We start from the raw sequence: 22,856 nt of genomic DNA, 5'->3' as shown, positions 1-22,856 counted from the left end.
ATCTAATCGCCTTCTATGATGAGATTACTGGTTCTGTGGATGAAGGGAAAGCAGTGGATGTATTGTTTCTTGACTTTAGCAAAGCTTTTGACACGGTCTCCCACAGTATTCTTGTCAGCAAGTTAAAGAAGTATGGGCTGGATGAATGCACTATAAGGTGGGTAGAAAGTTGGCTAGATTGTCGGGCTCAACGAGTAGTGATCAATGGCTCCATGTCTAGTTGGCAGCCGGTGTCAAGTGGAGTGCCCCAGAGGTCGGTCCTGGGGCCGGTTTTGTTCAATATCTTCATAAATGATCTGGAGGATGGTGTGGATTGCACTCTCAGCAAATTTGCGGATAATACTAAACTGGGAGGAGTGGTAGATACGCTGGAGGGCAGGGATAGGATACAGAGGGACCTAGACAAATTGGAGGATTGGGCCAAAAGAAACCTGATGAGGTTCAATAAGGATAAGTGCAGGGTCTTGCACTTAGGACGGAAGAACCCAATGCACAGCTACAGACTAGGGACCGAATGGCTAGGCAGCAGTTCTGCGGAAAAGGACCTAGGGGTTACAGTGGACGAGAAGCTGGATATGAGTCAGCAGTGTGCCCTTGTTGCCAAGAAGGCCAATGGCATTTTGGGATGTATAAGTAGGGGCATAGCGAGCAGATCGAGGGACGTGATCGTTCTCCTCTATTCGACATTGGTGAGGCCTCATCTGGAGTACTGTGTCCAGTTTTGGGCCCCACACTACAAGAAGGACGTGGATAAATTGGAGAGAGTCCAGCGAAGGGCAACAAAAATGATTAAGGGTCTGGAACACATGACTTATGAGGAGAGGCTGAGGGAACTGGGATTGTTTAGTCTGCAGAAGAGAAGAATGAGGAGGGGGGATTTGATAGCTGCTTTCAACTACCTGAGAGGTGGTTCCAGAGAGGATGGTTCTAGACTATTCTCAGTGGTAGAAGAGGACAGGACAAGGAGTAATGGTCTCAAGTTGCAGTGGGGGAGGTTTAGGTTGGATATTAGGAAAAACTTTTTCACTAGGAGGGTGGTGAAACACTGGAATGCGTTACCTAGGGAGGTGGTAGAATCTCCTTCCTTAGAAGTTTTTAAGGTCAGGCTTGACAAAGCCCTGGCTGGGATGATTTGATTGGGGATTGGTCCTGCTTTGAGCAGGGGGTTGGACTAGATGAGCTCCTGAGGTCCCTTCCAACCCTGATATTCTATGATTCTATGATCTGGAAAAAGGGGTAAACAATGAGGTGGAAAAATTTGCAGATGATACAAAACTACTCAAGATAGTTAAGTCCCAGGCAGACTGCAAAGAGCTACAAAAGGATCTCTCAAAACTGGATGACTGGGCAACAAAATGGCAGATGAAATTCAATGTTGATAAATGTAAAGTAATGCACATTGGAAAACATAATCCCAACTATACCTATAAAATGATGGGATCTAAATTAGCTGTTACCACTCAAGAAAGAGATCTTGGAGTCATAGTGGATAGTTCTTTGAAAACATCCACTCAATGTGCAGCGGCAGTCAAAAAAGCTAACAGAATGTTGGGAATCATTAAGAAAGACATAGATAATATGACAGAAAATATCATATTGCCTCTATATAAATCCATGGTACGCCCACATCTTGAATACTGCATGCAGATGTGATTGCCCCATCTCAAAAAAGATATATTGGAATTGGAAAAGGTTCAGAAAAGGGCAACAAAAATGATTAGAGGCATGGAGAATCTGCCATATGAGGAGAGATTAATAAGACTGGACTTTTCAGCTTGGAAAAAAGATGACAAAGGGGGGATATGATAAGAGGTCTATAAAATTATGACTGGTGTGGAGAAAGTAAATAAGGAAGTGTTATTTATTTCTTCTCATAACACAAGAACTAGGGATCACCAAATGAAATTAATAGGCAGCAGGTTCAAAGCAAACAAAAGGAAGTATTTTGTCACACAACACACAGTCAACCTGTGGAACTCCTTGCCAGAGGATGTTGTGAAGGCCAAGACTATAATAGGGTTAAAAAAAGAACTAGATAAATTCACGGAGGATAGGTCCATCAAAGCTTTTTAGACAGGATGGGCAGGGGTGGTGACCCTAGCCTCTGTTTGCCAGAAGCTGGGAATGAGCAACAGGGAAAGGATCACTTGATGATTACCTGTTCTGTTCATTCCCTGTGGGGCACCTGGCATTGGCCACTGTTGGAAGACAGGATACTGGGCTAGATGGACCTTTGGTCTGACCCAGTATGGCCGTTCTTTGTGTGTGTGGTAGATTTCAGAGTAACAGCCGTGTTAGTCTGTATTCGCAAAAAGAAAAGGAGTACTTGTGGCACCTTAGAGACTAACCAGTTTATTTGAGCATAAGCTTTCGAGCTGTAGCTCACGAAAGCTTATGCTCAAATAAATTGGTTAGTCTCTAAGGTGCCACAAGTACTCCTTTTCTTTTTGTGTGGTAGAGGGGCCCATTGACTCCCTATGCCTACTAGCTGGAGTTTCTTCCCCACTCCAGCGAAGTCCAAGGAGGATTACAGCTCGCGACCCCCTGGTAATAACCTCATGACCCCCAGTTTGAGAACCGCTGTACGAGAAAGAATTATTCATAATATCAGAAAGAAGTATGTTCAGTCATTCTTATCGCTCCAAAATGGCCAACAGCACCATGGTTCTTGGATGTAATGGAGATATCTCAGAAGGCTCCATTCATCTACACAGGAGGCAGGAACTCCTGTTCTCTGGCCTACTAATGCATCCCGGTTCAGGCTACCTGAGCCTAACAGCTGGACTGTTGAGCAGCAAATCATAAATATGTTGGGATGATATGCTGTAGCTCACGAAAGCTTATGCTCAAATAAATTTGTTAGTCTCTAAGGTGCCACAAGTATGCCTTTCCTTCAAAACAGTAGAGACTCTTCTAGCGTCACACAGGCCTTCCTTTTTCTTGGCCTACGAAGGGGATCAGATGGATTTCTCCTACTGATGTCAAGATAGATGATCAAGTCTAGAAAACACAACCTTCCAGCATTTATGGATTTGGGCCTAACATCTTCACCATGGCATCTCATGATTCATCATTAAACACTAACATAAAGTGATGAGATTCCTTACATCTGATTATTGGTTTGAGGAAATGTGCTGCTTTGTCTTTCCTGCTTGAGATCTACTCATAGAATCATAGAATATCAGGGTTGGAAGAGACCTCAGGAGGTCATCTAGTCCAACCCCCTGCTCAAAGCAGGACCAATCCCCAACTAAATCATCCCAGCCAGGGCTTTGTCAAGCCGAGCCTTAAAAACTTCGAAGGTGGAGTTTCCACCGCTTCCCTAGGTAACTCATTCCAGTGCTTCACCACCCTCCTAGTGAAATAGTGTTTCCTCATATCCAACCAAAACCTCCCCCCTGCAACTTGAGACCATTGCTTCTTGTTCTGTCATCTGCCACCACTGAGAATAGCCTAGCTCCATCCTCTTTGGAACCCCCCTTCAGGTAGTTGAAGGCTGCTATCAAATCCCCCCTCACTCTTCTCTTCTGCAGACTAAATAACCCGAGTTTCCTCAGCCTCTCCTTGTAAGTCATGTGCCCCAGCCCTCTAATCATTTTTGTTGCCCTCCCCTGGACTCTCTCCCATTTGTCCACATCCCTTCTGTAGTGCGGGGACCAAAATTGGACACACTTCTCCAGGTGTGGCCTCACCCGTGCCGAACAGAGGGGAATAATCACTTCCCTCGATCTGCTGGCAATGCTCCTCCTAATACAGCCCAATATTGCTACAAGTGCTAACAAACCAATCCCTGTATATTTTTTTTCCCATAAAGATGTCTAGTTATAATCACATTGACAAGAAGGGTCTCTGAAATCTCTGCTCATAGAAGACTTGAACCTGCTTGCATTTTCCAGGAGGATACGGTAACTCATTGTTCCAGGGTCACTGGTAACCAAAGTAAACTCTGTTCCATATGTCGCAGGAAATCATTCTTCCTTAATTTCTCCCCCAACTTCACCACTTTAAAGAAAAAGCATGAATAATATTGGATGTGAGGAGAACAGTTTAAAAAACATAGAACTGACCTATTCAGGGAAACATGGTTATTCACTTACTACCATCCTAAACGCCCTGGCCTGAAATCGTCCAAATGCTCCACGGTGACATGGAACAGTTCCTTCATTGTGGAAGCATAGTTAGATAAAGCAGTGGCCAAAGACCACAGTGGCCTTCTGAGCAGAAATCCACAAAAGAAATCAAACAAGCTGCTACCAGGTCACCTCTCAACACTTCCATGGAGCAATGCAGGATTGATCTCTGTTCCTCTGCAGCAGATTCTTTGGCAGGAAGGTGTGCCAGGCAGTGATTCCAAAGCAGATTAATACTTCTAATTTTAGGGAAGCGGAAGAACATTTCCCATCTATCTGTCTTCCCTTTCTCTCCCTACTAGCTTTTTCTTAGTACCCACTTGGTTCCAGTTGTCACAGACTAGGGAGAGGTAAAGATCGAGAATGGAAACTTGGTCAGCTGATTTCCTTTCTGGGACTGACCCCTCTTCCAGTTGGTGTCACCCAAGATAAGTTCTCCAGGTTACGATGCAATAGCCTCTATCCGTAGGGCCCATCTGTAGAGTTCACACAGATAAGATGGTGGGTGCAGTTCTGTTCATTCTACCAAATCAGACTGTTATGCTGTGATAGAGCTTTGGAAATACTCACCTGAGACGAGGGCAGAAGATCTGTCGTCAAATACTGAAGCCTTATGCACAAATTTGATCTGTAATTGCAGGAAGAGAGGTGCAGTCCAAATATTTTGGTTTGTGGAAGAAGTAAGTTCTATGAAGTAAATCCATCTGGTAAAAAAAAAACTTCCACAGATTCTTTCTTTTAGTAAGAACTAATATCACAGAGTATTATATGGAAAATATTTTTTTTATGTTCTAAAGATAATGGCTTTGTTTTCATTTATCTTCCTGGCTGAGAAGAAAACAGGGTTGATCAGTAAATGTGGTAAATTGTAGTATTATAACCTGTATTGCCAACTTTTGTGATTGTATCATGACTCTAGCAATTTGGCCGTGTTCTTGGAAACATGATGAAAGGCTGCCCACTCATGAATTTTCATTTACTCCTATTTCTGTCAGTGGGTCTGTAGCCCGCAAGATGGCCACCATTTCCCTACAGTCTATCTGCATGTGAAAGTGAGGCTGCCCTTAATAAAGTTGGCTGCCATTTCCCCTCTTTTTAGTGAGACTGAAGCCATGTCCATGGGCAGAATGATGGCTACTGCATGGTTCAGGGAGCTGGCCAGGATACAGAGACTGTGAGGAACAGCAGAGAGACTGTGAAAGATGGATGGGGAGCAGGAGTCAGATTTAGGGTTTTTTGAAAAGGGGGGGCTAGAAGTGGGTCCACAACAGGGGGAGGCATGGCAGGAGTTGGTAGGGGAGGGGAGGTAGCAGTTGAGAAACAGGAGAGGGAAGGGAGGAGTCGGGGTGGGGTGATGGCAGGTCTCTGGCAGAGAAGTCAGATAGAGAGGAGTGTCAGGGAAAGGTTGCTTCTTGCAAAAGGCTAAAACAATCACACATTGTGGCATTATCAGTTATCCGAATGATTGATATAAGTTTAAAGTTCTTTAATACATATATCTGTAACTCATCGACCCTAAAAAGTGTGCAAGTTCTACGTGCAGGTGTGAATGATGATGCATTAATTAGGTCAGTGGTTCTCAAACTATGTACCATCCAATCCTCCTTTTATCAAAGGAAATAAACCAGGAGTGGAGAGTAAAGACACCACCAGGAAATGGATGGCAGTTTCCTTGTATCAGGGATGAGGAGAGGATAAGGGCAGTCTCCATCCGAGCAGCCAGGGAGAGGCATTTTTGTGTGCACTAAAGACTGATGTTCCAACCTAAAATTATCTCACTCACATTAGTTGAGGAGTAGACAAGACAGACTCAACAATGTGATTTGATGTTTTGTTTTTTTTACACCTGAAAAATTGTGATCTCTTGAGGTTGACAAGGCTGTATAACAGTTTTTCATTGTGTCAAGGCATGTCTCAGTTCCTCCATCCTTTATCCGGGTACGGATTCCAGTCTAGACTTACCTCTGTTTTGCTCTTGCTCATTCAGGATTTCATGTACCTGGGGAAAGATTTTTCTTCAAACATAAAATGTGTTTGTAAAGAAAGAGAGGTGGTTGCTCTGTTATTCCTACATGCTCCACTTTATTGATTACTGCTTCTAACGTCCTGTAACTTTGGTTTAGGTGGAGGATAGATTTAGAAAAACTAATCAGGGGTCCCCTGAAGCACAATCCAAACAGACGGGCAAAGCGTTGGAGCCACCAGTGCCTTCAAGATCAGAGTCCTTTTCCAATGGAAACTCAGAGCCTGTTCAGCCTGCACTGCAAAGACCGATGGAACCCCAGGTAAAAGCAGAAAATCTTGGAAGGGGTGGAAGAAACCTAGAGGCCCCAGTTCACTTAACTTTAGGTTTGAAGATCTTGGCATATAAAAATACATATTTAAAGTGTATTACTACTTTTCAAAGTGGCTTATTGAACGGATTTGCTCTCTGTATATATTCAGAGTCATGCCTGCTTATTTTAGTGATGATCATGTGGGTTTAATTGCTTTTTGCTTTTGAGCAGAGACAGCCTACCTAAGAGAGCTAGTTGCATTCTGTCCCTTGGTGTGCACCAGCAGAATGGTTGGCTTCATTCCAGTCAAAGTTAACAGTGAGGTTGCACAGGTCATAATGTGGGCCAAACAGCCTTTAATTACTGGAAATGATGTGTAAGAACGAAATAATCAAGCTTGACTTTTACATCCCTGTAGGAAAACTAACTCGATGCAAGAACAGATGTTTGTCTTGATTGTTCTGTTTCCTGATGAATCTCTAAATTTTGGGAGCCTGTATTTTATAGAGTTTAGCGTATGAATGTACAAATAAATACAGGCTCAAATTTACAAAAAGGCTATATATAAAATTTAAATACATTAATTAAATTAAACTTGGCATGCAACTTATGTATCCATGCAGAACATAAAATGTTGCCTTTTTTCTTTTGATAAGTCTATACATAATTGATGACTAAAACTGTCCCTGCTTACCTTGTTGTGACTAACTATTGCAAATGTTTGGGGCAACTGCAAAATCTGATCAGAAGGGAGAGTGGGAGGAATCGTGAAAAAATTTCATCCTCAACTCGGATTTTCCTGGCTGTCAGAGAGACTTCTAGCAGTATTTGATAATCTTGGGTTTGTGTGTGTTACTTTAACCTTAACCATGTCAAGTATTTCTGTAGTCCTGCCTTGGACTTGTACTCAGATGAATGTGTCTCTTGCACAGCTGTGTGTAATAAAACAATTCAATAATATACTTATAAAACCGAATAGAGACACTCTCATAAAGCTAAGATTAAATGCTAATTGTTGATTAATGAGTGGGTGAAAACAATGTATCCTAGAGTTATGATCTTATCTGGAAAGGGTTTTCCTCCTAATCTGTTTCAGAAAGCATTTTTCAAACAAATGGCTTACTGAGCTCGCAATTGAAAAGGGAATAGGGTGGAGCATCAATTTGAGGCTTACAAATAGAACTGCTAATGGGCTTTAACTATGGAGTTGCTGCTGTGCATCCATTGTGTGTGTGTGTTTGTATGTACAGTATGATATATGGTTTATGTATAATATGCATTATAAATAATATGTAACAGTGTATAATATACATATAACACACATAATATATAAATATATATTATGTATGTAATATATATAGAAAAATACTGCAATGACTGTAAAGGAATAAAGGCTTTTGTTTTATGATCGTCCTTCAAAAGTTTTGTGTTGGCTAGTAAATTTAAGACTTTAGTTATAATATAAATCAGAATATATTTAGGTTTGCACATTTGGCAGTATTCCTAACTTATGGATTTCTTCACTTTGATATCTGCTTTCAAATTGTCCATCCAACAGGTGCTGCTATCTAAGACCTGATCAGAGTCCAGTGAAGCCAGAGGAAAAGCTCCTGTTGATTTCATTGGTCTCTGGATCAGGCCCATAGTGCAGATCTTATGTTTGTTTATTTTCTGGGTACTAGTGTATGTGTATTTGGAGAGCGTACCTCACCAAAATGCATACATGCTGTGTTCTAAGTCTGTTACGTTCTCTGGGCACCTTCCTTGCTTTTTGATTCCACCTCACGCTTACCTTATGTCATAACCAATTTGTCTCTCCCCACCCACTCGCCTTTATTCTGTTAAAAAAGCCAGTTGTACAGAGCGCATTGAATGTTTTATGTTTTGTTTTCTTGTAAGGTACAGTGGTCCCATCTGGCATCTCTCAAGAACAATGTTTCCCCTGTCTCGCGATCCCATTCCTTCAGTGACCCTTCTCCCAAATTTGCACATCACCATCTTCGTTCTCAGGACCCATATCCACCTTCACGCAGTGAAGTGCTAAATCAGAGTTCTGACTCTAAGTCGGAGGTACCTGACCCCACTCAAAAGGCTTGGGCTAGATCAGACAGTGACGAGGTGCCTCCAAGGGTAAGGAGTAGAAAGACAGAAGTGTGCTGCTTTTTTTTTTTTCCTTTTTTAATTTGAAGAGTGTGATCGTTTACGCACTGGAAAAGCCGGGTCCACAGAACAGTGCCGTTATTGGGGAACATATTTTTGAAGGGAGTTTATACTGTAGATATCTAGTCAATTGTCCCATGATAACATGTTAAAAAAAATGAATTACAAAATCTCTGATGAAAATGACAAATATTTACACACTGTAGCTCTTGCAGAGAAGTGATTTATTATGCAAAGTTAAATAATCATTACAATATTCAGGAAAGAATTTAAAACTTCCCTGGCATGATAGCTTAAAGTTTATTTTCTTCTATTTCTGGTTGGAAAACCAAGCTGTAAACCATGAACTTATTTAAAGTTTAGATGGAACTGAACAAAAAAGAAACATTCAATATTTTTTCCTTTCTGCTTGGGATTTGCTTCTTCTGAACATGTTCTTGCTTCCCACCAGTCTCTGTCTCCTGCTGATCCATTACCAGGCATTCATTTGGTTCCTTTGAGTTTTATTTTCCTAATCCTCATGCTATTTCAGAAAATTGCTTTGTGTGTCCCTTGCTTCAGTCAAAATGCCATATTCTTTTAAAATGTCTCCGTAGTCTGGGGGCAAGGGGCGTGTATGTTTGTGTGGTAGCTATTTAGGTATGTTAGTCTAAACTTTCAGTTCTTTTCAGTATCCAAACAGCAGCCCCGCTAAAGATTCTTCATTTTTTCTTTTGTTTTCTTTCATTTTGTTCAGTTATACTGACTTTGGCTTAGAATAATGTTGTTCAAAATATATTTGCTGTGGCAGGAGATTCTTAATTTTTCCTCCTTCTCCCTTCATTAATTTTTACTATTTCTCTTTTCACCCAAGGTACCTGTGAGAACAACGTCCAGGTCTCCCGTCCTATCACGTCGAGATTCTCCACTGCAGGGCAGTGGGCAGCAAAATAATCAAGCAGGGCAAAGAAACTCCACGAGGTTCGTAAGCCTGGATCTCCCTATCTGTCCTGTTTTGTAAGGAAAGTTAGTTGGAAGCCAGAGAAAGGATCAGTGGCATTATCTCTCAGATGTGAAGGAAGGAGGAAGGTGGACCCATTCTCTCTTAGCAGTTAATGTTGAGTTTCTTTGGCACTAAATAGTTCAACAAACCTTAATGAATTTTCTTCTTGCCTCTGCCTCTTTGAAGGGGCTGTTTTAGTAAGTCTTGCAATATTTTCAGAGTAGTCTTAACATTTAGAAAAAAGGGCCCAGGCAGGCAAGTGCTTGCTATCAGGTATTGTACGTATTGCTGCAAATGGTCCCCTTGTGTTGCAGCGGAAGCTTTTCCCAGGAGCAAGCATGGTGCCCAGTAGTAAGTATCTACAGGATCTAGTCCTAAGGGAACCCAGAGTCTTTTCAGCTCTCAAATGTTGTAGTGTTGTATAGCCAGTCCTCAAACAAAAAGAAGCACAAAAAGCAATTAAGCATTGTTTTAATTTCTTTTTTGTGAGTGAAAGTTTGGTTCCTCAGGTATTAAGATGGCTAGTGTGGCTGCTGTGTAGGATGTGAATTGCTGAGAAAGTCCTAAGCACAAGGATTAGTACACTCCTTCTGATCAGTCATTAATGAAATATTGATGAGTAACCAAGCTTGATTTTAAGTTTAAAGTGCGATATCTGAAAGTAAAGTTGACAAATGCACTTTTCTTGAGATAGCAATATAGAGCCTCGTCTGCTATGGGAGAGGGTGGAGAAACTCGTGCCGAGACCAGGCAGCGGCAGTTCCTCGGGCTCAAGTAACTCCAGCTCACAGCCAGGGTCCCATCCTGGATCTCAGAGTGGCTCTGGTGAACGGTTCCGAATGAGATGTAAGTCCTCTTCTACCCCCCGCCCCTCCACCCTTTTTTTTTTTAGGATTTTTAGATTAATCTGTAATGTTTGCATTGTGCAACAGCTAATAATAATAGTAATATGAATGAAGGACAATGAATCTTCACTTAAAAGGAATTTTTAATGTAAAGCATCAGGCTGGGACGTTTTGATCCTCTGTATGTGCCATCCCTTTTCATAGCCCTTGTTTTGAGGGGGTTGTATGTGTAGAAATCGTCAATAGTAGGTTTTAGCCTCTTTCTCCAATTCAGACTCAATTACAGTTTTATTCATCAATGTGAGTCCATTCCTTTTCATATACGATCTTTGAACTAACTTCCTTCATATGTATGAACATCCTGGATACTTTTTGATCATTCATTGCACATCAACTCTCTCCATGAGTGCAAGGATAGACACTTTTTTCCGGAGCCAGATTCATTAGCATTTTAATTATTTTTGCATTTGGGTTTCTTTTTTCCTAATGTCAAGATGTCATGTTTCCTTTTGACTCGAGATCAAATCCTCGATAGTTTTTTTTTAATATTAGAGAGGGTGTCAATGAAAACCTACAAAAATTATATCTGAAAAGCAGTTCCAATCCCCCTCTGTAAACATACAGCAAAAATAGAAAAGGTTCACTATAGCTTTTTGAATTGAGCAGGACACTGCTGCTATGTGGTGTGAGAGCATATTCAGCTGTACGGTGTAAGACACACTATAGAGGTAGCTAAGGGAAAGGAGCTTGGAATGAAATAGTCTGTGGAAACCCCAGAATGCTCAATGTTGCATGCTATTAACTCCCTAGTATAGATGGGCAAAGCTGCTGTAAGTCATGTTCCTCTTTCCATGTTTTCAGTCACTGGTAAGCTGCAGTGCAAATCACAACTGCTTGTGGTTTTTCCTGTCAGCACGAGAGGTTTGCTCTGGTGGAGGTAAACTTGTGGCTGGCCCCCTAAGGCTGAAATACCCAGTGTAGACAAGGCCTTGTGTTTCTTTTGCTGCAGAAATAAAAAATTCCTAACTTAACAGTGACCCCCCTTTTTTGTGTTTTTTTTTTTTGGGCGGGGTCTTGACGCATGTAGCATCATCCAAATCTGAAGGTTCACCGTCTCAACGTCATGAAAATGCAGTAAAAAAACCTGAAGAGAAGAAGGAAGTCTTCAGACCCAACAAGCCTGCTGTAAGCTAAACCTAACTGTTCTGGTTATCTGATTTTTCACTTGATGTTAGATAGGTCCATTACAAATACTTATGTGGTGAACCTAAGCATTGTGAGTGAATTAGAGATTCAGTTTGGCAGTTGCATACTATGAAGTTTAAATATTTAAATGCATTTTATTTGCTTCTTGAATTTTTGTGTTTTTTCATTTTCCTCCTTTTAAACCTCTCCTACCATCCTGTATACTTTTCATGTGGCTGGACCAATGATGATTCATATGACCCAACCATACTATTGCTGTGCTGAATGGTGCAGGGAGAAGTGGTAAGTGCTTAGCTATTACAATCGAATGTTAACTGCAAAAAAAAATATATATATATATATATATATATGCTGTATTATCATTACATTTTGCGCCTTTGGTATCCAAGAGGTCAGAGTAGATGATTCCAATGGTTCCATCTGAATCAAAATCTATGAATCTGATGTTTATTCTAATATTGCCATCGCACTCAAAGGCCCCAATCAAATGAAGTCCGTTAAAGGAAGATGGTGGCTCCCATCCCATCAGTTTATAAACTATGTGAAATATTTTATACGAACAGTGTTCAGCCGAACAGACAGCTCAGTAAATTTAGGCTGTCTTACAACTTTGCTGCCCAAATTTCTGTGCACTGTAGCCTGTCAATATGCAGAACAGTTGGGGAGGGAAAATGATGGACTCCTTAAAACAATGTATTATAGCGTGTTCATTGCTCTAGCATTTCTGGTGGGTGCAAGAGGGGGCAAAGACCTACATAGTCTTAAATTTCTAGGTTTTTTTTTTTTTTTTAATTTGCCAGTAAAGCACAAAGAAATCAGTAAACCAATTAAAAAAACCCCTGTTGCTGGGAACGATGGAAGTGCAGCAACAAACTGAACAAACTCATTCCCCGTGGCTGTGTTGCTGATACGTTGCCTCTCCTCCTCTCCAATCTGCAACCTCACTGTTGCATTTCATATTCTTTTTTTCCCCTTTGTCTCATTCTCATTAGGATTTAACTGCCTTGGCAAAGGAATTGCGAGCTGTAGAGGATGTGCGACCTCCACACAAGGTGACAGACTATTCATCATCCAGTGAAGAGTCGGGGACGACAGACGAGGAGGATGACGATATGGAACAAGAAGGAGCAGATGAATCTACGTCTGGGCCGGAGGATGCCAGAGCTGTGTTAGTTGTTCTGTTTTTTTCTATTTTGTGTGGCTGTGGGGAAAAGACCTCAACGTATGTTTCGTTCATTAGCCCTCTTTTACCAAGACAGTATTCAGGAGTCCATCAAAAGTACTTAACAGTCAGTTAATGCGCACGTTTCTGAAACACATAGGGTAACATCTTCAGAAATGTTCCTTTTTCAAAAGTGACTTTAGCATTTCGTCTAAGTGCCTTTGAAAGTCAACGAGCAAGTGCCTAAATCACTTTTTAAAATAGGACTTAAGCTCCTAAGTCACTTTGGCACCATTTGAAAATTTGATCCTTTAAATCTTAATGTTTGTCTTGTGTTACTAGAAGCCAAATTATGATATTGTGTGTCGTTCCCTTCCCTCATTTGCATTTTATAAAGGTGAAGAATTGTGTTTAGCTATTTTACGATTTATTTGCTTCTTGAAGAAGCTCTTCCTTGATGATTTATGTCAATATTCCACTTTGGATGCCACTGTAAATGATCTATGACATGCACTTCATACAAATACATGAAGAAAGAGCTAAAAAAGAAATACTATGGGGTTATTTTATCCAAATTATTTCTTGCTTGATGGATAGATCAACTCTGAACCTGAGCAATGGTGAAACAGAGTCAGTGAAAACCATGATTGTCCACGATGATGTGGAGAGTGAACCTGCCATGACACCTTCCAAGGAGGGTACTTTAATCGTCCGACAGGTATTGTATTTCCTTCCCTGCACAGTGCTGTGTCTTTACTGTGATCATTAACCCGCTTGTTCATTCACCCATACTGTTTCTACATTATATTTGTTGTCCACGTTATCAAGACACAGATGTAGCATATTTTGGATGTGCAGACACTTGATGCATGCAGAGAAAAGAGTAGCCTCCATCCCTTGCTGCTACTGTTTTGCATGCCTTGCAATGACATCCATTATAGCACCATGCAGAGCACCTCAAAGTCTGTGTCAAAAAAGTGATAGAAAAGCTGCAGGTGTGTGAAGAAAGCACTCAGCACAGAAGAACTTAACCTGGTTTTATGTTAAAACCAGATGCTGGATCTCGGAATTAGAAGGGGGTGGGGGAAAAGTGCTCAATTCTTTTAACTACTTTAAGCCTAAAGTCAAGAACAAACTAACAAAAAAGCAAGGTAGCAAACAATTGGTGCCGGGGGCTGGGAGGGAACGTTACAAGGTGCAAGGCAGTGACTGTGGATGAATCTAGGTTTGTTGTTTGGTTTCCTTCTATTTTGAAATGTTGTATCTTTATGATTGTGAAGATGATGCTTCCTTGTGTATTAAACTAGCTCATCTGTTAATGAGTCTGTCAGCTCCTAGGACTTCCTCAGTAATCACATTCTTGAGTTTTGCAACTGAATGTAATTTTTTTAGTTGAACCCTACGGTTTACTAATTAAGATTTCATGGTGACTGTTTAAATAGCTAGATTAGGGAATTCACCAGATTTCAAGTTCTTATCAGAACATGACTCAAGCTAGAATTAAATAAAATGATGGGAAACAACAAATACAGAGAGCTTTTCCATGTAGCCATAGTAGAAGCAGCATAGACTTACTGGCACAATTATTCTTCTGGTAAAGGAGCTGGCCTTGCAAGTGAATCAGATTAAGTGAGAGGCTCAATTCTGCTTGCCAGAGGTGCAGTATTTACTGAGTTCTGGAAGCTCAGCACACTTCTAACCCAGGCATCAAGGCATAGAATATCGGTACATTTAAAAAAAAAAAAAAAGAGAGAGAGAGAGAGTGAGAGAGTAGATACAGCTGATAGGGATGAAAGCCTTAAGCAGCACTTGAGCAAGACAAGTGTGCCTGTTTTTTCTACAGAGTACAGTTGACACAAAGCGTGCCAGCCATCATGAGAGCAATGGCTTTGCCGGTCGCATTCACCTCTTGCCAGATCTCTTACAGCAAAGCCATTCCTCCTCCACTTCTTCCACCTCCTCCTCCCCATCCTCCAGCCAGCCGACACCCATCATGTCCCCACAGACACCCCAGGACAAGCTAACTACTAATGAGGTATGTCTTGCACCACAGCTGGCTGCTTTCTTAGGGTTATTCCAGTATTGCCTAATAGCTAGTTTGCAGAGGAACTCTAGCCAATCTTCCCCTGCTTTTTTCTGTCACTTTTCTCCCTCCCCCAAAATAACACATTTCAGTTCTGTGTGAAAAGCCCTTAACTCTAGATCAGCTTTACCCCAAACTTGCTAGTTTACTATTTTTGCTTTCTACAGTGAGTCATTAATTGCATGGCTTTTGTTTAAATTAAACTTGATTACCATATATTCAGACAAGTTTTTTTTGTTTTGTTTTGTTTGAAATTTCTGTATTTTGGGAACAGGCTAGTTGCAAGGAATCTGCCGGGGTTTTAAAAAATAATTAAATCAAACCTGGTAATTTTGTCTTGATGTTACCATAAAAAAGAGCAAATAACTAGGCATGTGCAAGTAACTCACTTGTGCAAACTACCAGCACAGGATAGGAAGCTGATTCCAGCCTCACTGAAGGATTTTACTCTTTGAAATTGCCACATGGGGTTGGTGACCATTTGAGGAAAGCTAGGTTGTTTGGGGTATTAGCTGTTTGGAATAGTGTACTGCAGGAGATCTTCAGGTTTTTAAGGTCTAGCTGTGCTATGAAAATTGACTCCCGCTTATTCTCCAAGTCTGCTCTCTATCTCTAGTTGGAGTCCTATCTGAGGACTTCACTGTTCCAGAATTTTACTCCTGTTATCTTTGCTGGCTCTGCAGTGCTAAGAGGAACTATGTTTCATTCTTCTAAACCAACAACAGAATTGTTCATTAAATTCCAGTTATATAGTCAATCCTTGTACTTTTGCGATTCTTTGAAGGTGAGGGGATGCACTGGTGTGAATGAGTTTGTCCTGCTCATCCTGTAACGCTGGTGGCGAGGAATGAGAAGGAAAGCACCCAGCATGACTTTCAGTTTCCAGGTTGAACAGGCAGGCCTGGCATTTAGAGAAAACATCTTTAGACTTTGTAAACAAGTATGCTGTAGAGTCAACCAGCCACTATAAATGTGCAACAACATGCTGCTGCTTCTCAGAATAGAAGTGAACTTTAAACACACAGGTGCTTTGACATCGGTGCCAGGCTGAGGTATTCTGTGTACAGTTACCAAAGAACCTGAGTTAATGGTGATGCACAATTTTCACAATAGGATGAAAAACGCTTGTGAAACGTATTGAACCATGTGACAGCAAGCATTCATTTTGTCACAGAAGTTCAGTCTGTGTAATGCTTGTCATTCTTCATTTTCAGCTGTGCTTCACTAGTCTTTAACTTTGTAAAAATATACTCTGACAGGTTACATAGACCAGTTCAGTGATTCAAGGATATACCTGTTCATTATTTTGCTCTAAGCAACAAATAAGCAGGGTTCAATCAATTTAGCTCAAACTGAGTTTTGGTAAGGAGACTATGGCAGTTGTTTGTGGTGGCATTGAAGTTATTAGTAATGTGGTTGAAAATATTTTGCTTTGCAGAAAAGTTCAGTATGATTAAGCCCAATACAGTGGACGCTCACTAGAACGCGGGATTTGGGATCCATGCATGGGGACCGCCTTAAAATGAATTGCAATTAAAGTAATTAAATTTGGGATCCACCACCACGTTATATGCGAATTTGTGCTATATAGACGCACATTCTAGCGAGGGTCCGGTGTAATTGTATTTGGTGAGGAAGGTGGAGGTTTAGAGGAGACAGAGGCTTTAGGCTGGTTAACAGTGAGGAAGCTCCTCCAATCTTGTTTGCAAAGGCATAAAACAAGCTGAGCAGAGACACATTCCTTTTGTCCACAGTAATTTTTACATGTACAGAGAAAAACACTCGTACTTTTTGATTGTTTTTTATTTGTGCCATTCTGCTTTAATGTGCAATGTTATCACTATAACACTTAACTCACTAAACTGGCAAGGATTTTTCAGTCATTCCATCTCCACTTTTAACAGTTCATTGTTTCACTTGTCTTTCTACCTTTTTTGTGTTTAGAATACAAAACTAAATAAAGCACCAGTGCTTTTATCAACTACATATTCATAGCTTCATATCACTGTTTACTGAACCTTTCACACTAATGAGCCCCTTGTTTGATACAGGTGTAATATTTGCTATGTGAAATGATGGTGGAAGAAACTGCTGGAGCTTTCTGGCAAGAGGCTCAGTTTTAAAAAACAAAAGTAGAGAATTAACATGAAGTACTAGACATTGAAATTTCATTAATCATGGAAGTGAATGCCTGATCCCAGATTATTTAGATTTTGTTGCTCAAACTAAGAGATCAAATTCCATAACATATTAAACAAGCTCATTTCAGGAGATGCATAACAAATAGAAGTATGTAGTGGGCAGTTCACAAATAGAAAATTAAAATATGGAACGAAGTAGTGCTAGCTTCTAATAACTTCATAAGTACCGTACATATTTTAACCGGTGATAAGGAGACGTTCCCTTACTTTTTTGCCTGTTGTAGTGACCATTCCTCAAACATCTCCTTTAAAATCTGAGATTATAGGGGTAAAGAACACACTGACTACATGCAGTGGTAATGTGTGAAATGTGCATCTATGGTGCCTGCCGTATGTATATAGGAAGTATAGAAGGTTGGGGGTGGGTGGGAAAGGGCTTCAGAAAAGCAGTAAAATTCTGTAGTGACTTAGAAATGTTCATTGTTATCGTCACTTTTTGTTGTCATTTATATTAATAAAGTTGAAATTTACATTGCAGACTCAGTCCGCTAGTAACACACTCCAGAAACACAAATCTTCCTCCTCCTTTACACCTTTTATAGACCCCAGATTACTACAGATTTCTCCATCTAGTGGGACAACTGTGACTTCTGTGGGTAAGTAATGTAGATGCAAGAAGACAGCCGGAAAAAAAAAAAAAGGGGGTTCAGTGACTTGAGTTGCTCTTTAAAGTAGTTTAGAATGTTTCCATCATGCTTGTTACTTGATTTGCACGGGATTGCATAGTTTATTTCCTTTTTCCATTTACATTTCTTACAAAAAGAAAGACTTGCTTAATATTGTCAGTTACTGATCTGGGTTATTTAATAGAAAGTATATGGTAAATATTTGGCACTTAGAAGATAGTATTTCATTTACTTCTTTTTTTTTTTCCCCCCCCCAGTGGGATTTTCTAGTGAAGCGATGAGGTCAGAGGCAATAAGGCAAGATCCCACCAGGAAAGGATCAGTTGTCAATGTGAATCCTACTAATACACGACCACAAAGTGACACCCCAGAGATTCGCAAATACAAGAAGAGATTCAATTCTGAGATTTTGTGTGCTGCCTTATGGGGTAATGTATATCTGCATCCCTCCCTTCCCTCCTCTCCTTCCCTTATTTCCTTGTTTTTCTTTGTCATTTACTCAGAGAGAGTTCATAAAATCAATCAAAGTGCATGAAGAGTGAGAGGGATTTGTAGTGCAGCAATTTATCCAGTGTCCAAATAAGCCATAGATTACAACACAAGGAGGGATGGAAAGTTGTCTCTTACAACTTCTTGGTGTATATGAAAATACACCAGTATAAGCTTAATGACCTAGAAATGGGGTCTAGACTGTTCATAAATTCATTTAAGGAGCAAGGACAAATAAGTATCTGATATTTTGGAATATCTACATAGTAATCAAAGCTCAGTCTGATGTCATCACAGTGAGATCTGGTTACTATTGTGCTTATGATGTGGCTATTCTGAGGTCTGGCTTGATGCAAGTTCTGACTGGTATAGTCTCAGAACTGGAGGAGAAAGAGTGGTCCTTCCCCAAAGTCACATGATCAGTAGATTAAGCATGGGGCTGCTGTAATAGTTTCATTTACATAGCACTTTACCAGTTATGGTGTGTAGGCAGTGATGAGCTGCCACAATCTTAACAACCGGGGAGGGGCCGCCCCAGCTGGGACTCCCCCGGGACTCCTGCCCCATCCAACCCCCCGCGTTCCTTGACGCCTGTCCCCGGGACCCCTGCCCTATCCATCCCCCTCCCCTGTCCCCTGACTGCCCCCAGAACCGGGCAGGAGGCTCTCGTGGGCCACTGTAGTGGGTGCCCACCCTGCCCCTAAGAGCCAGAGGGACCTGCCAGGGGGCGAGGTGGGGAGTCCCAGAGGTGCTTACCTGGGACGGCTCCCAGGAAGCATCCGGCAGGTCCCTCTGGCTCCTAGGGGCAGGGGAGCATAGCAGCCGCTCCCCCCACTGATCACATCAAAAATGGCGCCTTAGGCGCCGACTTCCTGGGTGCTCTGGGGCTGGAGCACCCACAGGGAAAATTTGGTGGGTGCAGAGCCCCCACCAGCAGCTCACCGCTCCACGCCTGGCCCCAGCTCACCTCCGCTCCGCCTCCCTGGGCCTGAGCGGGAAGCCGCCACCTGCTTCTCTGCCCTCCCAGGCTTCCCGCGGGAACACTGATTCGTGGGGAGCTGGGGCGGGGGGGGGCGCAGAGAAGCAGAGCGGGGCGGTGCTTCAGGGGAGGAGGCGGAGCAGAGGTGAGCCTGCTTCTCAGCCCTCCCAGGCTTCCTGCACAAACAGCTGATTCGCGGGAAGCCGGGGGGGGGATGGGGGGGAAGGAGAAGCAGAGCGGGGCAGCGCGTTCAGGGGAGGAGGCGGAGCAGAGGTGAGCTGGGGCCAGGCGCAGGGTGGGGAGCTGCCGGTGGGTGCTCTGCACCCATCAGATTTTCCCGGTAGGTGCTCCAGGGCTGGAGCACCCATGGAGTCGGCGCTTAAGGCGCCACTTTTGGCCGGTTGTTAAATTTAGAAGCCCTTTTAGAACTGGTTGTCCCTCGCTGGTTCTAGCGAACCGGTTCCAGCTCACCACTCTGTGTAGATAAATATTGTTCGCTATTTTTACAGGGGGTGCTCAGAGAAGTAAAGTGACTTGCTCAAAGTTTTTTATATATATAAATATATAAAAACTAGGCTCATAATCTAGGTCTCTTGGTTCTATACTTGCTCCACTAAATCACAGTTGTCCACAAGCAAGTCTCTTAGCCTTCATATGACCATTTCTCCATCTGTGAAATAGTGGGCAATGATATTTACTATACAGGAGGTCTGAAAACATGCGTGATTTAAGATGCTGGAAGGTAGATATGTTGTTCTCCTTCTGTGTATGAGGAAATTGGTTCAGCAAAGCTGTCTTACTGCAATTTTTCAAACCTGGGTGTCTGAATTTAGTGAAAGTCCTGCAGATACTCAGAACATTTGAAAATTAAGACAATTAGGTGCCTAAAAATGGGTTTAGGTGTGATAGTTTGAGGTAGTTGATCTAAACAACTTGCCTGGAAAGCACAATCGTCCAGATAGACATAAAAACAACGAGGAGTCCAGTGGCACCTTAAAGACTAACAGATTTATTTGGGCATAAGCTTTCGTGGGTAAAAAACCCACTTCTTCAGATGCATGGAGTGAAAATTACAGATGCAGGCATAAATATACTGATACATGAAGAGAAGGGCTAGATAGACATAAGAGACCTGGATTCTAATCTTGGCTCTGACACCACCTAGCTTCATCTGTTTCACTTTACATCTCTAGACTAGTTTTGCTATCTATAAAGCAAGGATAATTATATTTACCTTCTTCATGATTACATGTTTATAAAGTGTTATATTCAAAAATAGGAGTATGGCCAGTTATCATCAAATGTATGTTGCGGGGAAGAGGGGAGGGATGGGAGTAGGAATGGGGGTTGAAGCAATTCCTGCCCAGTATTCATTCTATGAAGCTATGTGTGTTTGGGGAGCTGTCGCCATTCCAACACCTCTTCATCAATCAGCTTTATCAAAGTTCACCAGTGTCAGTTTTTGCCCAAATGTGGGCTTAATATTTTTACATGCTTTTGTGTGAATAATTTTCAGTCCAAATTTATAACTTTGTGCAAATGGAAGATGTCAGAGTGAGAGGCGGGTAAAGAGAGAAGGGAAAATGAAATCACACTAAATAAATTGGGAACCAGTGTCAAACTTCCATGCCAAACCAAATTGCTCTACCAGTAGGGGCTGGGCCATCACTTTTCACGTTTCTTTGATCTACGTATTTCATTCTTCTGTTGATTTAAAATAAAATCCTGGAGGTATTTTACAGCTATAACAAAACACTTCCCTGCTAAACATTTAGGCCAAATTAATTCTGGTGTACGCAGGCACATCTTTATTCTCAATGGATTTGTGCCTACTTACCCCTGCTGGGAGTTTGGTCCTTGCGATACTAAGTATGATAGCTCCTGTAAAGAGAGAGGGTTTTTTTATTTCCTTTACTAATTGTAATGAAATAATGTTTAAGGCTGTAATTTTTATAAGATTCTCCCAGGAAGTTAAGTTCAATGCTAATAATATAGACAGAATATCAGAGAAGTAGATGCCCAGTCCCGCAATATCTGCTCTGCTAATTAGTGCTATCCCTGTGCTATTGCTACAGTATGATTAGGTACTTGTCCTCACCGCGTAGAGATAATGATCTTTGAGAAGTAGGGAAGAATGTACCTTTTGAAATTACAAGACAGTAATCAATAAAAGCAAGGAGCCTGCTGATTTAAGGCTGTCATAGCATCCTAAAATGTTGCCCTGTTGTGTTTAGATAATGCCATAAATGGAGTTTGCAAGGCTGCCCACTTTAATTTCTGTGTAGCTGAATCAGATCTGATCAGAATCAGATTAGTAGTGCTCAGTTTAGGATACAAGGCCAAATTAGTCCCTGGTGTAATTTTATCACCAGTACACTTAAACCAGGGATTAATTTGGCCTACTGTGACAACTTCTAACTCACAAGAACCATAATTGTGTAGCTTTGTTAATTTACCTGTGATATTTCAACCTGTTTTATTGCATTTAAAAACAATAGCTTTATGTTGTGATCTCTAATAAATGTTTGAGGAGGTCTAATCAAGCGAGTCACAACATTGATTTGACTCTCATCCCTAGTGCTGTATTTCAACTGTCCTTTTGCTCTCTTCACATAATTTGTGGTAATAGCTGTCTGTTATGGTGGCAAGCATTGAAAAATTGAATAGACATCTACTAACCAGATGAGTGTGGTGTATGTGAAGGGGGAACTATTGAGATCAAGGACAATTCCCCATTGAAAACCCCCTTTGTAATAAAGTCTTATAGAACTAGATAGGGATGAAACCAATAAGGTTCTATAAAAATGAAATAGATTCTATAAAAATTATTCTAAACCCTATAGTATTTAATAGTGATATATCTGTAGGTTTTTAAAACCACTCTATAGAATTCAGTCACAGAAAGATCATTCTGTTAAGTTTTATAGAATGGTTTTAAGCTGTCTTTCTCTATTCAATTCTGCATGACTTTTTTCATAAGGGCCAGACCCTTGTTATCTTCAGCTCTTGGGAAGTGGAGGATGGACCCTGCTCTGGAAGGCTTCTTCTTGCATATCAGCCTCTTGCTAGTGTATGTGTGATAAATTTGATGTTCCATCTATCTATCCCAGTGAGCATGGGGGGTCTCTGCTACTCCACCCCTCTGCCAGGTGTGCAGATGGAATCAGTGTTGGGTTTGAATACCGAAAGTAATGCAAGTTGTTCTGTAAAGCATGACTTAATCAAAATATCAGGAAAACACGCATTATAATTTGGGTGTTTTTGTTTTGTTTTTTTAACGTAGGAGTGAATTTGTTAGTGGGAACTGAGAGTGGTCTGATGCTGCTAGACAGAAGTGGCCAGGGGAAGGTTTATCCTCTAATAAATCGAAGACGGTTCCAGCAGATGGATGTACTCGAAGGCCTGAATGTCTTGGTGACAATATCTGGTAATGCCCATTTTTCAATGTGTTATTTTTCTGAAATCTGGACCTCATTGAAGTCCATGGGAGTTTTTGCCATTGACATCTGTGGGGCCAGGATTTTTCAGTCTTCATGTTTTCACTTTTTTTAATGCTAAGAACCAACTTTTGCACAAAATACCCCAAACTGCATGCCTTGAAGGAAATTTTTTTCACAAGTTTGGAGGATAACATGATGAAATACTTATTGTATTGTATTTGGGAGAGGATGGGTGCAGGAAGTTAGAAGTCCTCTTTTGAGTCTATGTCACTAGAAT

The 22,856-nt window shown here is 41.3% G+C and overlaps 1 protein-coding gene across 4 annotated transcripts in view; it reads left to right on the top strand.

Annotated features, from left to right (window-relative positions):
• MAP4K4 (mitogen-activated protein kinase kinase kinase kinase 4) overlaps positions 1 to 22,856 on the top strand; it is a 241,511-nt gene that overhangs the window by 195,135 nt on the left and 23,520 nt on the right. The window contains exons 16-27 of one of the 4 annotated variants that reach the window (XM_074964827.1): positions 6,254 to 6,415; positions 8,306 to 8,536; positions 9,420 to 9,526; positions 10,243 to 10,394; positions 11,481 to 11,578; positions 11,873 to 11,881; positions 12,592 to 12,767; positions 13,359 to 13,479; positions 14,605 to 14,796; positions 17,524 to 17,641; positions 17,929 to 18,099; positions 22,423 to 22,566. In XM_074964827.1, coding sequence (XP_074820928.1) covers positions 6,254 to 6,415; positions 8,306 to 8,536; positions 9,420 to 9,526; positions 10,243 to 10,394; positions 11,481 to 11,578; positions 11,873 to 11,881; positions 12,592 to 12,767; positions 13,359 to 13,479; positions 14,605 to 14,796; positions 17,524 to 17,641; positions 17,929 to 18,099; positions 22,423 to 22,566 — 1,681 coding nt within the window. The remainder of the gene's footprint in view (positions 1 to 6,253; positions 6,416 to 8,305; positions 8,537 to 9,419; positions 9,527 to 10,242; positions 10,395 to 11,480; positions 11,579 to 11,872; positions 11,882 to 12,591; positions 12,768 to 13,358; positions 13,480 to 14,604; positions 14,797 to 17,523; positions 17,642 to 17,928; positions 18,100 to 22,422; positions 22,567 to 22,856) is intronic. The other 3 variants (XM_074964835.1, XM_074964838.1, XM_074964844.1) reach the window with 3 other exon arrangements.

This window comes from Natator depressus, chromosome 1 (genome assembly GCF_965152275.1).
Source record: "Natator depressus isolate rNatDep1 chromosome 1, rNatDep2.hap1, whole genome shotgun sequence".
In the NCBI taxonomy this organism is placed as follows: Eukaryota; Metazoa; Chordata; order Testudines; family Cheloniidae; genus Natator; species Natator depressus.
Note: the sequence above shows the minus strand (reverse complement) of the source record. Positions and strands in the feature narration are given on the sequence as shown.